This window comes from Panthera tigris, chromosome C2, assembly GCF_018350195.1.
Source record: "Panthera tigris isolate Pti1 chromosome C2, P.tigris_Pti1_mat1.1, whole genome shotgun sequence".
NCBI lineage: Eukaryota > Metazoa > Chordata > Mammalia > Carnivora > Felidae > Panthera > Panthera tigris.
In genome coordinates, this window is record NC_056668.1 from 131608750 (window position 1) to 131625645 (window position 16896).

Sequence of the window (16896 nt, forward strand, 5' to 3'; positions counted from 1 at the left end):
CTATGCCCTTCTCTCTCCAGTATCCTAATGAATGCTTTCATCTGGCATGACTGCCTTTGAGGAGGTTGGAAGGTCTGGAGGCAATAGTTGGTAAGCTAACCTAGTTAACCCTACTACAGTGGACCAGGCGAAGGTAATTCTCAACCTCACCACTACAGACATTGTGGGGCAGATAAATCTTTGTCATGGAGGCTGTCCAATGCATTGCAGGATGACTAAGAGCATTCCTGGCCTCTACCCAGTAGATGCCCTTCTCTCTCCCTTGTCCCCAGTTGTGTCAACCCCAAATATCTCAAGACATTGCCAGATATCCTCTGGGGGGCAAGACCACTCCTGCTGGAAAAACGCTACTTGAGTGAGTTGAACACTGTTAGGATATCAGTCGAGGATATTGTCTGCTATCCCATTTTCTGGGCCTACATTCTGGATGTCAGGGGATGCTTTGGTGCTATTCTCAGTTGGCCAGGAGTAGTAAATTTCATATTGGGAATTTGGTATTCCTAGTGGAATAGTGCCACATAGCTACTGTGGCTTTGACTGAGTTCTCGAGTTTGCCCAGTCAATGCCAAATTATTCTCTCCTCCTAGAAAGAAAGAGCAAAAAAAAAAAAAAAAAAAAGGCACAGTGGGTGTTATCTGTTACCAGTATCTTAAAATCCTTTTAGCTCTTTATTGCGCACCAAGTCATCCTGATCTGCAGCTCTTCAAGTGGCAAGACCTTAACTTTATGTAAGCAATTTCAAAACTAGATTTCCAGCTCCAGTTCCACTGATCTGTTAAAGCACATCATCTTACTTTTTAAGAGATCGTGCTCAACTTAGCTGATTGGGAGTTACCAGCTCTTGCCAGGCCCCTGTTGCCTTCCTTAAGTTTAGAGCGGTAGTTGTTCCATTCTTGGGTGTCAGACCTCTTAATTGTAACAATTATTGAGCACCCCAAAGAGCTTTGTGTACGTGGCTTATATCCACTCAATATTACCATTAGAAATTAAAACTGAAATATTTAAATTATCCAGTAATTCATTTAAAATAACAATAATAAACTGTCACATGTTAACAAAAGTATCATTTTTATGAAAAACAAATTTTTCCAATCAAAAAATACTTAGTAAGAGAGTAACGTTGCTTTAAAATTTCGCAAATCTCTTTACGATCTAGCTTAGTGGGAACCTGGGTTCAGCCTGTTGCCATAAGTTGTCTAGGTTGATGTATATGAAGAAAATCTGACCTCACACAGGTGTGTAGTTAGAAGAGGAAGTACCCTCCTGAAAGGGTCTCAAGGACCCCGGGGTCCTCCACACAAACTGAGAAGGGCTGGTCTAGGAGTAGCAATCCAGTCGTATAGCGGTTCACTTTTGCTATAATCTGAGTGCTATCAACTGGGTCCTGTTACTCTATCGGATTAAAACGCTGAGCACTTCTATTCTTTACTCCTAACACCTGAATTCTGCACATTAGACAAAAATCTGAGGCTAAAGTAATTGAAGCTCTTCAGTTGAGAGTTGAGGTTTAAAGTAACTGAACAGGAGGGGATGCTGGATTAGCAGGTTACTGGTATAAACAGTATTCGGCTTCCTTGACGGGAAGCCTAACTCGGTGTTATTTTAGCAACTTCATGTGAACGATTCTAGATGGTGAATCGGTTTTTTATACTTATTTGCTATTTATTAACACATTTAAAAGCTGTCTGGCCTGCTTCCCCCTGTTCTATCCTAGTACGTAGCATCGCTGTGCTTTGCAGATATCAAGAATAGCATTTCTTTAAAAACATTGACTGTGTCAGTTTTGTCACTGAGCCAAATCGGTTTTCCTCCCTAATTAAGTTGAATTGGCTTGTTTTACTATAGTGCGATAACCAAGGCGGTGAAACAAAGAATTGTGGGGAAGTCATTTTTAAATTGCGCACTTTTGGTGTGATTCTGTGGTTTTTGTTTTGTAGGAAATGACTTGCAGTTGAGTGAGTCTGGCAGTGACAGTGATGACTAGAGCCAGATCTTTCGAAATCAGCGTCTCGGTGCACAGACCTGCTGCCGGACCGGGCTGCGCTCACATGGAGCCCATTGCCGAGAGGGACATGCTGTGGATCGGTGACTGTAGCAGGAGTTCGAGGCTCTGGAGGTCTCAGATACTCAAGTCTTTAACTTAGTGGTGATGGGTGATTTTCTCATGTAATTTTTGAACAATCTCATGTTGCAAAGTAGATCTATAGAAGAACTAACAATTCTATTGCTATTTGGTTAACACTGTTAATGAAAAAAGGACAAATGTACCCTGGTCTAGGTTACTCAAAGGCCATCATCTTAACCAGGCCAGTGATTCGCTTTTAAACCTCAGCAGCCACCAGTTTGGCCAGGTGGTCTGCACCAGTGAAATGAAACCTGGTCTTTGAGGGGTAGGGGAGAGAGGGAGACCTCAAACTGCAGCATTGAAGTATTTGACAACCACTTTAAACTGTTGAGACAAAGTGGTGAGGAAGTTTTGTCTGACCCAGCTTGACGAGCCTGTGTAGAGATGGACTGGAGGAGGGAGTCCTAGAGCGGCTGCTGGGCAGGACCCCGGAGCTCCGCGAGTTCAGCCCCCTCACTTACAAGTGAGGAAAGAGAAGCACACAGCTGGTTCGTGGCCCGTCTCCCGCCCCTGCCCCAGCTTTTCCTGCTGCTCCCACCCTTGAATCTCATTAACTGGAACCGGAGATTCTTGTTCATGGGACTTCTAGTTGTACGTCAGAGATTTTATTGGATTCCCAAAGATGAAGTGTTGGGTGCTTCTGGCTCAAATTCTGATCCAAAAAGTCCCGAGATGCACGAGGGTGGCTGAGCAGATTAAACCAGCAGCCACTGTGCTGACACATGAGATTCAATTAAATTGGGGCTTTTAGTTCCACGTAGGTCCATACTGAGTGTTTCCCGTTCAGTGAATTTTAGTAAGGGGAGGTAGGAGTGGGAGAGAGGTGTAGTGAAGGAACCTTTCTGAGCAAAAGAACCAGCAGCAGGCTTCCAAAAACCAGAATCTAGATAGGGGTTCTGCAATATGAAATGAGCACATTCTTAGATAAGGTATTTCTCTTCATGCTTTTGTACCACTGTTTGTGCCTGACTCCCAGACTGATTTGTATTTTTGATAAACTAGAAGAAAGTCACAAGATTGCCTTTTGCAGTGTGCAGTTTCCAAATGAATCTGTTGTTACAGGAAACTGGTCACTAGTAAATGTTCCATATTGAGTGAATGTGTGATAAATCATCCTGTGATTGGTATGGAGTAGCCTGTTTCTAGAATTTGAATGGATACAATTTGAATGTCCTGAGAAATTTCCATTTGCTTTGGTTCAATGGGTGTTAAGAACATTGAAAATGATTTTCCTTCCTTGGGTGTTCCACTCAAAGATGGCCTCTGCTTCCCCAGCTAGTGGATGGAAGCAGTCTGGACCTGGAAAGGAATTAGATGATTCGTGGTGGGGGCTTTGGTGAGAGTTGCACCTTATGGAGTCCCCTGTTTCATGTGCAGTGACTCCAGTGAGCTGGAGATGTGGGTCGGGAGCCATCATCCGGTGGCACACTCGCACCGCCACCCCCCCCCCACGTGTAGGTAATGGGGACACACTGGTACTCGGTGGTGGGTTCTCAGCCCATCGTGAGGTTTCGGTGGATTTAATGGCAGGTAGGAACTTCTTCATAATGAATTGATCATTGCTTTATAATTCCTTGCTAATGACAGCTCAGGGAAGGTAAAGGTCATGATTGGGAGACTTGAATTGTTACTGGATGTGGGAATTGTTTCACTGCTTTTAACTTGCTCAAGCTGGGGCAGGTTCCAGGAACTTGAACTAAAAATAATCTATTTAAGCCTCACTCTCTTTTTTTTCCTCCTAAAGTCTTGATTTATACAGATAGAACTGTGGTTTTTCACATGTCGGGTCAAGATGTTTGTTTCTATAGGAAATGCTTGCATGCGGCACTGGCTTTGGTGAGTCGAGCTCTCTGGGCTCGTTTCCTCTGTCGCCCGTCCTACCTGGCCCTGCATGGTTAGCCTCCAGCTGGCTCCGGTTTGTTCTCTGCACGAAGCCTTCGGTGGTTCCCTCCCCACAACCCCCACCGCCTGCTCTCCAGCTTTACCCACCAGAATAAGGAATCTTGTCTTTTTGGAAATCAAGAATCTGGCCCCACAGACTACTACTTCTGAGTTACCTCGTACCAGCCTCATTGGACTTACTCTTCGTGCCTCTGTGCCTTCTCAGTCCCTCCCTCCCTCTCCCCCGCCAAGCCCCAGTCCTGACACTGTGTAGGTGCCATCTTCGCGGACTCTCCCTCTGTTCTTTTCTGCCCACTGGAGTGCTGTCTGTACTGACCTTCCTCTTGCTTGAGCTCTGGTTGGTGTGAACTCCTTAAAAGCAGGGACCGTCATTTTCATCTCTATTCCCTGGGGTGTCCACAAGAATAAACATTCAGATGCTTATAGCCTGGTGGGGAGGAGGCAGAGAAAACCAACCAGTGGAGTACAGAGGGCAGACGTGGAGCAAACATTCCAAGCATTTGGAGACAGCTGAAAACTATTTGTGATTTTCCTGGTTTTGGAAGTCTCTAACTGAATTGTTAAAATTGCCTTTTCTCTGTCCTATACAACTTCTGCCATATCGTAAGTCATTTAGGCAAGATATAAAGACTTAAATTCAGGGTGCCCAGGGAGCCATGGCAAGCCGCAGTAAAGACGTGAATTGGGGAAACAATATAAACAAACGAGATCTGTGATGATGCCACTCATTATTTTATTTCTATAGCAGAATCATTTTTTTTTCTGTGTGTGGTATTAATATGTATGTGCTTCAGTGGTGGGAAAACTTGAAAATTCCAAAATCCTTGCTATCCTAATCGAGAGGCTGGTTAAGTAAGGTGTAAGTATGGTGTGTGTGTGTGTGTGTGTGTGTGTGTGTGTGTGTATGTGTGTGAGTGAGAGAGAGAGAGAGTGTGAGTGATGTATTTATTAACATTATTTTGAAAGATAATAGTATGTTCTCTTAGGTACAGCCAAATTGGATGTTTCCATTTGGCAAGGAAGGTAGGATTTCTGAAACTCAGGCCTTAACCAGTAGGTTGGAAGACAAGACCAATTGAAGCGTTATGAAATGTGTGTTTTTGTTGCTTATGTTGTATCTGTCTTGGGTTGTCTTATTCTTTTCATGATTTTTGAAATCTTGTGCCTAAAAGTTTATTTTGCGTAATTATGAAGTAGATGTGCATGTTTACATTTATGTAAAATGTTTGCATTTATGTAAAATACTTGCTGTGTAAAGTTTTTTTTTGGTTTATTCTCTTAAAGATCACTATATTTAAGTAAAAAATGAAGGTCAGCAGTATATGTCTTGGTGGGTTTTATTTTTTTACTAGGAATCAATGAAAAATGTAAGGTTCTATTAATCCTTTATGCTTATGCCTGCTTCTCTAAATGAATTCCTTTTTAATTTGGTGTTTATGCTCATTAGGATGAACACCTCAGCTTCAAAAGGTGTGAAGTTCAAAACTGGAAGGATGTGAGCCACATGGCATCTGAGGCCATTACCCGGTCTGGAAAGGCAGACTTGGCTTTGACTCTAAGAACCATGCGGGGGTTAAACTGAATCTCTAGACATATCCTAGTTCTTTTAGCACACCAAATTGCTTCCACCTGGAATGCCATGCCCCCCCCCTCCCCCCAGTACACTCACTGGCTGGAAGTGATCCTGCCTCCTGCTTCCATTCCACACACAGCAATGCCCACAGCAGTCTTGCAAACTTCTAGGTGGGCAGTGACCATATTCCTTCTTAATTCTCTGGTGTTTCTCACCTAATGGGTGCTCAATAAATTTGGATTGAATACAATTATGCACGAAGAGAACTAGCCTAGGAATCCTCTGCTGCTCATTCTGTAACTGGCTCACATTTCCTCAGGTGGAAATAGGAGTTAGATTTGAACCAGGACTCTCAGTGGGGAAGTGGTGGTGTCCATTCCTCACTCAAGGGAGTGTGGTCCTCAGTTAACTGTTGCCACACAATGACACGTAACAAAGCATCCCAGAATTCAGTGGCTTAAAATAAGCATTTATTTTGCTTACAACTCTGGATTGGCGATTAAGACTGGGTGTGGCTGGACAGTCTGGTCTTGACTGGACTCCATATGCCTGGCAGTTTGCAGACTCAGCTGATCTAGGAGGACTTGGCCAGCACGGCTGGAGCAGTTCAGGCAGGCTCCTTGTGCCTTACCCTCTAGCAACCTAGCACAGCATATTGTCATGGCAAAGGCAGAGACGCTAGAGTGAGAGAGGAAACAACCGCCTCTGTCACAATTGCTAACGTGTCATTGGCCAAAGCAAGTCACAGGGTCAAGTTCAGAATCAAGGGGTGGGCAAATACAGTGCATTCTGCCAGGTGATGGGAGGAGTTGCAAGGTGTAGGTACAGAGAAGTGTGAGAATTCGGGCGATCACTGCAATCAATCTACTTCCTCCACGTACGCCATGTCTCTACCATGGTTGACAACACTGGACCATATAATCACTAAGTCCTTCCTCAACTTGGCTTTTCTCCTGGCCAGTTAAATAAGAGTCCACGTAGGGGTTAAGGCCAGTTTCTGTCCATGGTTCCTGCAGAGGGCACCCAAACCAAGCAAAGGCTCCTCTGGACTTGGCACTCTCCCCTATTCAGAGTAGCGTGCTTCCTTTCCAACCTTTCCAACCTAGAGCACCATTCATTGCCTATTGCTAAGTAACAAATTACCCTAAAACTTAGTGGCTAAAACAACATTTTTTCTCATGGAATCTGTTGGTTAGGATTTAGGACAGAGCTTGGCAGGGCAATTCTTTTGGCTTCAACTGAGGTCACTCAGTGGGACTCAGTTGGCAGGTGGGCAGGACTAGAGAATTCAAACTGGCTTCACTCACATGTCTGGCACCGTGGTGGGGATGGCTGGAAGCAGGCTCATTAGGACTGTCAGCCAGAGACTCTCTAACACAGCAGTCTCAAGGTAGTTGGTCTTCTTACATGATGGCTGCTTTCTCCTAGAATGAGCATCCCAAGAGCTGCTTGGTTGTTTATGACCTAGCCTGGAAAGTCACACAGCGTCACATCCACAGTATTCTATTGCTCCAACAATCAAAAGCCCACCTGGATTCAAGAGGGACACAGATCCTATGTCCTTAATGGAAGAGCATGTAAAAAGCCACCTACCCAAAGTCCTCCCGCCCCTAGTGTATTTGGTCTACGGCCATTGTTCTCAGATGAGATGTTTCCCCAGAGTAGTGGCTCCTAAAATGTGGTCCCTGGTCCAGTACCATCAGCATCCCCTGGGACCTTGTTAGAAATACAATCAAGTCCCCCCCCCACCCCGCCCCAAGATCTGTTGAATCGGAAGTTCCAAAGTGGGCCCCAGTAATCTGTGTGACAAACCCTTCAGGACATCCTGATAAACCCTAAAGCTTTAGAACCTCTGCCCCAAGGAAACAGACTCCCTTGGTGAGCCTCAAGTGATGACTATGGTATGACTGCTTTCAACTTCCCATCCCAGGCGTTAGACTGAGGATAACCTGGAGTGGTGCATGCAGTGGGGTATGGTACTCTATGAACTGGAACGTCAAAACCCAACATCTACAAGAGGTATTAAGGGAGTGGAAAGATGGCAAGATACTTCCTCATTGTCCTTGAAGAAATTACAGGAACCAAAATGATGACATATTCAATTCTCTTGAGGTAATAGCATCTTGGCAGATTTTCATGATTACATGGGCCCCCTTTCCCATCTATAAAGGTGGTAGGACAAGGGGGAATAGACAGCAGGGGAAATAGCTTATTTCTTCCTTTAGTGAGGTTGTTTCTTGTAAACTTGTCTGACTCTAACTGTCTGGGCTGAAAAGCACTCAGGTGAGCCCCCCCAGAGAGAAAGCCCCTCTGATAAAGGCAATGTGAGTTCACTTCCTCTATGCCCCAGGGTAGGGGTGGAGACAGTCCTTAACCCATTACTTTTGTGTGATTTGCAACCTCTTGGAATGGTTATAAATGAAGATGCTGGAGAGGAACCCACACTCCTGGAGCCTCTGGGCCCATGGGTGGCAACTGGGGGCTGCTGAAGTGTAACAATCTCCCTGATGAATTGCCAAGATACTTGATCTGTGAGCTCATTGTTACCAAATGCAAGATCTGAGTTTCACTGAAACTGGTTCACAATAGAGGAGGGATTGGGGGAGATAACTGAAGTAAGGCAGTCATTGGAGCAGAAGTCGCCCTAATTATGAGGTTTGGAGATTCGTAAGCAATTCGACCCATGTGTCCTCTATGCCCATATTAGAGTGATGGATGACCAGTATGTCCATGATGCTCAGAAAATTTGTCCTACCATCTTTCCAAGCACTGCTTTCTAAGTACTAGTTACCAAGTTTCCTCTAAAGACCTTACTTTGCTCACAAATTTGTCATTCAGCTGGCTTTGCAGGTAGATAAAGACTTCTGGGGCCAAACCCCATCCCTGTGCTTCCTTGGTTGTTAGGAGCCTGGGGGCTGACCTGGATCTTTGGGGATCAGTTGAACGGAGCTTGGGCCTCCGTTACTGGTGAAAGGGTTAAAAAGCAGTCCAGACTGAGAGAGGAAAAGTCGGCCCTGTTTCTGGCATTCATCAGAGTGCCACAGCAGACACTGATAAAGCCAGCTGCAAAGTTAACGGGAAGAAATCTTCCTGCCAGATCTGCCGTATCATGATCACTCTTTTGAGGGACTACTGCTTGCCTTTCAGTGACGGCCCCAGCCTTGCTTTTTATTCCTGCAACCTGAACAAAAATCACGGTGAACTTTTGTGACAAAATTTTGCAGCGTGCAATCCTATCAGTAAGATTGAAACTTTCCACTCTTGCCTGGAAGACCTGAGCCACGTGAGTCACTTTGACACAGAGAAGAAGTTTCAGTTTCTACCGTAGATACAGAAATTCTGATAGGGATTTTCAGGCATAACATTCCACACTTTTTTTCCCAACTAACTTTGTAGTTTTCCAAGGAATCAGGACCCAGGTCCACTGCCTAGTCCAGGCTTCATCTTGACCCCCGTTATACACTGCCTGCTCTGCTTTGAGCCTGTCCCCACAATGCTGCTTTCACTTTCTACCTATACTCCACCTCTCCCCCCAGATCCTATCATAATCTGGTCTTTCTTGGTTTGGTGAAATGCCCCATTGTTCTCTGGTGTTCGGTGTCCCTCTGCAAGTCAGCAAACCTAATTTTGTTGGTCTACAAAAGTTTTGTTGGTTCATCCCTGGTGGTATTCATCAAATGGGCCAATGTGCTGCAAAGTGTGAGAACCACGGCTCTTTTTCACTGATTTGTAGTAAGGGCTGTGGTCCAAACTGCCATCAAAAGTGGACTCATGCAACCAGCCTCAAAGGGGGAAGAAAGAGACCCCAGGTCCCAAAGAGGTGACCGATTTGGTGTGAGTCACCAAATAATCATGACACAGATAAAACCCAGCCCTCCCTGAAGAGTTTCTAGGTGTCAGAAATTTTAACCATATAATCACTAAAATTCAACACAACCCTGAAAATAAGGTACTATTATTCCCAGTATAAAGATGACAAAAACAGAAAAGTAAATTATGCAGGATGATTAAACAGTGCACTGGTGACAGCCAGGCTTCAAACCCAGATACGTGAGTCCAGTCCTCTTCCTTTTTTTCCCAAAAGCAAACTACACCACCTCTTTCACTACCTATGCCTCCCTGGGAGAGGCAGCCTCTCTCGAGTGGACCTATCAGAATCAGCCAAGAGCTTTTTGGGTGTGAGGAATCTTCCCAAATGTTTGCCTCAAGTGGTTCAGCACCTATTCCTGCCAAAAGGAAAAGTAAAACCAGAGACGGCCTCTGTGACGGATACTGTGTACCCAGCACCCATTCACCCCATTTCTGCTCCCCACTATGTCATCCAGTAGCCACCCTTTCCTTACACAGCCCAGCTACTTCTGGAGAGTCACCAGGGAGTGGGCTACGAGTGTTCTTGTAGCTTTTGCCCCTGTGGGTTCAGGAACCCAGCTGTAATCCAGTTAGCAGGTGGCATTCTCCTGACGATAGGAATTGGTTCAGGAATGGGCATGTGACCCCAAACAGGCAATGAGGCTCAAGGTAAGATTTTGGGGTGGCTTCTGGAAAAAAATGTCTTGGGAGCCACTGGAATAGATGTTCTCTCTTCCTCTGGATATCGTAGGGTGCAGATGTAAGCCTGAAACTGTAACAGTCAGCTTGTGACCACCCCAAGGATCAAACTAACAGGAGAGATGCAAATAGCAGAGAGGACAGCTCAAGCAGAGAAATGGAGTGGGAGCCTTGATTGAACCATGCCTGATCTCCACCCTACCTCTGGAGTTTTTACCTTATATTGGCCAATACATTTCACCCTGTGGTTTATATGATATTTAAGTTGGATTTTCTGCCACCTACCAACAAAAGCATCTAAGCTGGCATAGCCTTTTTTAGCGACCCAACTGCACCTCGGAAGACCCTATGATATTTTCAGCCACTCCATGTGACAGCCTCAGGAGCAGCTGAAGGAATCCATCACCACTCCTAGGCAGGCCCTGTCACCACTGGAGGATAGCGTCCCCACCCACAAGCTGTTAAAGCCAAAAGAAAATTTAGCCCTTGTTACAGTTTCTTCCGGGTAAGGAAATGGAGGCTGTGAGACGCGACAAACCCAGCCTGAGCCCGGGTGCCAGGACTCCGGGTTCACCGTCCTTCCCTCCACACTGTGGCCCCTCAGTTCCCCACAGGACCAGCAAGTGCTCTCTGGAAACATCTAGCTACCTATCCTGTGGCCGCCTGGCCTGCTTATTACAGGTGCCCCTGTTCCTGGGGAACCTGCTCCCTCCACCACAGTTAGCATTTCAGGGCAGGGCTGGGGACAGCCCATCTTCATCTTTCATTTCCCCATTTCACAATTCCACAGGGGGAGAACTACTATTATGATATACATATATATAAACACGTGGCTTTGAACCCTTTTATTTTCAGGGCTTTTCAGAAGCCCCCTTGCAATACTTGGAGACAGACCCCTCTAATATTGTGGGATCTGGTTACAAGAGCATAGGTGGAGGCTCACACACCAAATGTCTACGTATTTACATTATAATCAAACTAACAGAGTGTTCTTAAATATGTTCTCTCTGCTTACCTGTCAGTCACACCTTCATAAAGACCTAGAAGGCTGGGTTTGAATATGGACTATTTAGATTCCTCAAAGTTCTGTGGCAGCACGAGGAGAGCAAGGCCCAGCCTGCACTGAGAGGGGCCTCGTGTGTATCTCTGTGGCAACTCCAGCCCGCCTATCCAAGCCCCATCTGCAACCTCTAAACACAGCTTGTCCCTGGTCACCCCTCGTGCTTACAGGCGTATGCAGGTCACACTCAGGCAGGCAGACTTGGGGAAGAGGCCTCAGGCTCAGGACCACTTGGGTGAGAGCTGTGGTCTCCTGGGTACCTGGAACACGGTCTGGGAGAGGGGTGTCCAGTAGGCATGTCGCCTTGGCCTCACAGACTCCCTGCCCTGTGGGGAGGGTCATGGCCAGAGGAGGGCCAGATTGGTACCCTCTAAGGCAAGAGACCCAGGACAGGGCCCCTCGTGCCAGATCCAAGGGCAGTGCTGGAATGCCATCTCGTTCTAAACAGGGTCCTAAAATAAGGCTGGGGTGAGGCTAGGTTAGCCAGACCAGGCTCTGTGACTTTGGCTAAGTCCCTCCCTATCTCTCAACCTCCGTTTCCTCCCTTGTCTCTGAGTGGGACTGCTCCACATTCTAGAACCCTCTGCAGAGCCTCAGAAACAGTGAATTCAGACCCCTCATTCCAACCAGTAATGCTGGGACTCTGGTCCAAAACCCCCAGGGAAGAAAAAGCCACAGTGGGGAAACAAACCGCTTATATTTCTTGATATCCAGAGATCCCAGCATGAAGGTGCAGCTTTCATGGGAGCAACATCACCCCCAAGGTGTGCAGTAGAGCCTGGGGGAACCCAGCTGGCCAGTGTGCCCATCTCTGGTGGGCTGTCACCTCACCCTTGGGCTGATCCCATCTGCTACAGACCCACTAGTGATGGCCTGCTGAGCCGGAAGCTCTTGTCTGAAGCCCATCCCTAAAGACCTCACCTTCAGGTTGATCCCATCTGCTACAGACCACTAGTGATGGCCCACTGGGCCAGAAGCTCTTGTCTGCTGAGTCCCCAAGACTCAGGCACGTTAAAGTGCTCTGTACAAAAGCTCAACAGCGTCCCTCCATCTGGTAACAAACAAGGAAGTCCCATTTGAGGTCTGCCACTGGGAGACATCTTTCCAAAACAAAGCTCAGCCCCACTCAGGAAACATGGTGGTACAAGGCAGCTCACAGTCATGCCAGACTAACGACCCTGCAGAAACACGAGGGGCTCAGGCACACGAGGGCAAGGCTCTGCACTCCAGAAACACAATGGGAAGGTCACAGGGTGTGCACAGGAGTCAGCAGGCAGCCAGGAGCTGGAGCTCAGGACAGAAATGGTCTCTGCCTAGAACAGGTATTCAGTCGTAGGGCCTCATATGGGGAGACCCGGGGTGGCATTCTCCTAAGGACCGGAAACACCAAAAGCCTGCCCAAGTGTAGGCTCAGGAAGTCACACCCTCTGGTGGTGAATCTCCTGGACAAGAGATGGACATAAGGGGCATTCACAAGACAGAGGTCCAAGTACTGAGAGCCACGAGGTCAAGGTGGTGCTGGGGATGGTGAAACTACAGAAGCTACCCTCTTGGGAAACACTGAGAAGCAGGAAGGCCACTGTTCTGTTCACAAGCTGAGCACCCAGCTGGGCCTCCGCCCTCTCCCAGGGGCAGAGCACCGGTTTGGTGGCTTTCTCAGGGCTTTTTCACAGTTGGGTCCCTTCTTGGGGGAGCTGCATCCACATGAGGCTGTGCTGGGCTGTGGCCAGTTGAGGGGTTCCTCAGCGGGTGCAGAGCTTGGAGCCACTCCAAGAAGGCGGGTTCATTTCCCTGCTTTGTGGTTCACAGGCCTGGAGAGACCTGACGGCCGGCTGCCCCGGGTGAGAATGCCCACATTTCTGGAGGTCAGAGGAGTGGGGAGGCCTGTCCACCACATGACCCAGATGGGATGACGACAAATTCAAAAAGCCCTGCAGGTCTAGGCGTAGATAACAGTTGTGAGCCAAGTCCACGGTCTGGGTTGGTAACATTCCGAAGAAAAAGGGCACTGTAGGTCGGCGATTTGGCTGGATGGTAGCAATGGGAAAACGGTTCCCAGCGGGGGCATGTGGAAGGTTCTCCGGTACCTCAGATTAAGACAGGGTGCAGTGGTCCTAAGTTCTTCCGGTTGGACTGAGTTAAAAGCATGTCTTAGCAGCAAGAGCTCGTCCTTATTTTTGTCACACGACGGTGACGGAAACCGGAGCGGGGGGTGTGAAGTCAATTTGATGAGGGTGGAAAAGCTGCTGCCGATCCTGTGGGATGCAGCCTGCCTTCTCCGCAAAGGCCCTTCACGTGAAGTAGCGGCAGGACGTGGAGTCGATGTAGCAGTAGGGGGTGCACTGCAGGTCCCCATATGACCTGAGGGGGGCAGATATGGGTCAGGGTGCGCGCAGGGCAGCGGGCACGATGGCTCCTGCCCAGGCCTCAGGACCAAGGCATGTTCTGAGGCCGCCTCTGGTGACTTCTGGTCCACCCTCATCAGACAGCTGTCACTACTGCTACCTCACTAAGGGCCTCAGGGTTTGCCAGAGAGTGCTCTCATTCTCATTTGGGGTAAGAGGCTTGGGGCAGTTGAGTTCAGGCCTCTGCGGCTTTGCCCCTTGAGCCCAGCTGAGGGATCTGGGTGGAAAGAGTTGGTAACCATGTTCTTAACACAGCATCTCTGAGAGAATCACTCCCTTCTCAAGACCTGAAAGGTTTCCAGGCGCGGTCCATTGGTCATACTGTACTGATGCAAATGTTCTATTTCTGTGCGGTCCAGGCCGGCAGCCTCTAGCCATGTGTATCTACTGAGGTCTTAAAATAAGGTTAGTAGGAATGAATAATTGGATTTTTAATTTTAATTAATTTGAAGTTAAATAGCAATGTGTGGCCGGGGGCCACCAGATTGGACAGCACAGCCTATACCTCTGTAAGCCCAAGTGCTAACGTATGATGGTTACACATTATACCCATATTCACAAGCATCCCTTGAGGCTTCTAGAGATTACATGAGTAACCACAGTGAACCAGTGGGTAAGCCCCAGGCTCTATGCAGTCCTGTGTTCCATGTCCAGTTATCTACACTGACTTGTCTCCATGAAGCCATCAACCAGCTCAGACCTGCCACCTCTCTGGCAAGTGCCAGAGGATAGGGCACTTCAGGGACAGGGCAGTACATACAGACACAGAGATACAGTCGGGCCCTGGCCAAGCCTAAAGTGCTTGGAGTTTTGGAACTACAGATCTGTAGTTCCCCCAGCCTGGTTCGAGACGCTGGTGTATATTTGGGGGTGGGCATTGAGGAGAATGCCTTCCATTGAGGAATGCCTTCCATTCCTTGGACAGAGGACAGAGGGGTGGACAGAGTCAGTGGACAGAGGGGTGACAGAAAGACAGGACTGGTGTCTATTTCCCAGCCCTGCTGAGGGCCTGGGTCCAAGCTTACCAGAGGAATAGGGCTGAAAGCAAAAGCTGAAGAGACTGGACTCCTGAGGGACCTAGGAGGTATGAAGGGCCAGCGATCCATTGCGGAACCAACAGAGAAGCAGGAACTAGGGAGGAAAGCCTTCTCATTTTCCCTACAACACTATACAACTCCACATCTGTGAGGATTAGGGGGAATGTGGTATGGTTTTGCATTTCATAGGCCCAGTGTCCTTCAGCTGGCTTGGGAGATGTCAACCGTGGAGGTCAATGTGAACACCCACTGGAGAGTCCCAGATAGAAGTAGAGGGGTCCCTGAAGGGGGTACTAACTTCCCGGGGTTTTCTTGGAACAGTCATGAGCCAGCAAAATTAGATGTTAATGCTGGTGTGATCTCATCTGCACCTATAGTCCTGCCCTGGGGGTCGGAGTTGTTGCAGAGAATTCGGGTTATACAGATGCTTAGATTCTTGGAAATGCCCTGGTACCTCCATCCTCCACTGGGCTTCCTCCAGACCCACTTTCCAGAAGACTAATGTGGTCATGGTAGCCACTGGGGAGCTGCTCACCCAGGGGCAACAGCTGAACGTAGAGATTGCTGATTGCCAGGGGTCCGGGATGGAGCCGGTGACTCTCTGTCTCAGCTCGGCCTCAGAGGCACTCAGGCACCCTAAGAGGGCACGTGGTCATTATGTGTGTGTTGCCTGTCTCCCTTAGGTGAGCAGGGACCATGTGTTGTGCTATTTGTCACCCTACCTCAGTGTCTAGAAAGTACCAGGAACATAAGCAGCATTAAAAAAAAGTATTTGTGAAGGAAAGAGGAGGAAGCAGGCAGAGAGGGAGGCAGGGGTGTCATAATAGCACACGAGGTGATTCCTACCCAGGGAGATAGGTCTCGCAGGTCAGGTGGCCAAAGTCAGAGCCGTCGCAGTCCTCCACTCCCTTGTGCTGGTGACCATCTCCACAGTAGGCCCGGTGACAGCCTGAGGGACACAGGGGAGTGTAGCCCTGAGAGGGTGCTGGGGTGGGACAGGCCTACCTTAGCCTGTAAGGACTGTGTGGCCTAAAGGATCCACCCAGAGCATGCACCCTCTTAAGCGGACTCCCATAAAGCTTCAGATGCATCCGGGGACTGCCCCCTCAGCCCCCCCAAATCCCACGCCAGAGAATAAGGAGACCCAAGCTCCAGCCCACTCCAGCTACTTGTTAGCCAACAAGAACAAGAGTTGGCCTCCCTGAGCCTTAATATCTCTATCTCAAACCTGGGGCGTGGACACCACCTCCCCTTCACAGGACACACCGTGGGTTCCCATGGAGTGAGAGTCAGGAGACTGTGCACTGGGCACAAGTGATGGCCACGGTGGCTCTTGTCTACAGAGAACTTCCACGACCTTCTTTTTACAGGGTTCCTTCCTGCTGTGTGATCTCCTATTTGACTCTGTCTGCACCAGGGGCAGAAGGGACTCCAGGCAAAGCGGGCATGCCGGGGATCACCATCCCGGGAACTGTCCCGGCAAGTACAGCTACAGAGAGAGAGATCCAGCCATTTCTCGGTCCTTGTGCCCATCGCTGCTCATTTACACATCTCCGGCCCTCAGCCAGGCCGGCTCCTCACAGCAAGGACTTAAAAATCATTCAGTGAAGGGACGTTGAATCCTTACTACACCCAGATGACCTGGTGCACATCAGCTCGCAGCATCTCTAAAGAGCTGAGCTGTCAGTACCGACACAGCCGATTTTCAGTGGAGGAAAGTGAGACTTGAGCTGTGAACTGCCCTCCATTCCCCACTCACTGAGAGCCTCCTCTAGGAACATTCGAACTCTACTCCGTCTGGCTCCAAATCCCCCACTTTACACACCACCTCCTGTTTTTGTCACGTGATTAAAAAAAGAAGAAGGAAAGCAAACCCTCCAGGGCGGTGCCGCCTGCCTGTCCCCGTAGCATCCCATCAGCCTGAAGTCTGCTTCCCCTAAGAAGGGCTTTGTCACCAGGGCTCCATCTGGTAAAAGTCCTGATGCAAATTCTTGGCTTCTCCCTTTCATCTTTCACTCTGTATCAGCTTTATCTTTTGATAAAGAACGTGAACTGGAACGTGGGTTTTGCCAAGAAGTAGGATTCAGGGAAAAGGAGGGACTGGTGGCTTCTCTAGGGGCAAGACCCTTGACACTAACCCACCATGATATGCGTGGGCAGTAAAAAGTCAGCATTTGGCCTGAATGGGAGGGCCGTCCCCACAGCAGCCCAGGGGTACTCCCTCTGGCTTGGAGATCACCCCAACC

The 16896-nt window shown here is 48.3% G+C and overlaps 2 protein-coding genes and 1 long non-coding RNA gene across 6 annotated transcripts in view; 2 read left to right on the top strand and 1 right to left on the bottom strand.

Moving 5' to 3' along the window:
* The window catches only part of EAF1 (ELL associated factor 1), a 25809-nt gene extending 8937 nt beyond the window's left edge, over nt 1-16872 (top strand). Inside the window, exon 6 of one of the 2 annotated variants that reach the window (XM_042998963.1) lies at nt 16021-16872. In XM_042998963.1, coding sequence (XP_042854897.1) covers nt 16021-16040 — 20 coding nt within the window. In that variant the 3' untranslated portion in view covers nt 16041-16872. Of the gene's footprint in view, nt 1-1937; nt 3184-16020 lie in introns of those variants that run through there. The other variant, XM_042998962.1, reaches the window with a different exon arrangement.
* Nucleotides 1-16896, bottom strand: part of COLQ (collagen like tail subunit of asymmetric acetylcholinesterase) — a 77358-nt gene that overhangs the window by 5259 nt on the left and 55203 nt on the right. For 2 of the 3 annotated variants that reach the window (XM_007087360.3, XM_007087361.3), the window contains exons 16-17: nt 15497-15599; nt 10577-13569 (exon numbers count right to left, since the gene is read on the bottom strand). In XM_007087360.3, the coding sequence (XP_007087422.2) occupies nt 13500-13569; nt 15497-15599 (173 nt within the window). In that variant the 3' untranslated portion in view covers nt 10577-13499. Of the gene's footprint in view, nt 1-10576; nt 13570-15496; nt 15600-16896 lie in introns of those variants that run through there. The other variant, XM_042998957.1, reaches the window with a different exon arrangement.
* On the top strand, nt 6972-10572 carry LOC122242019. The gene is made up of 4 exons (XR_006222160.1): nt 6972-6990; nt 7531-7712; nt 8748-8883; nt 10201-10572. It is a non-coding gene; the product is annotated as an uncharacterized LOC122242019 (long non-coding RNA).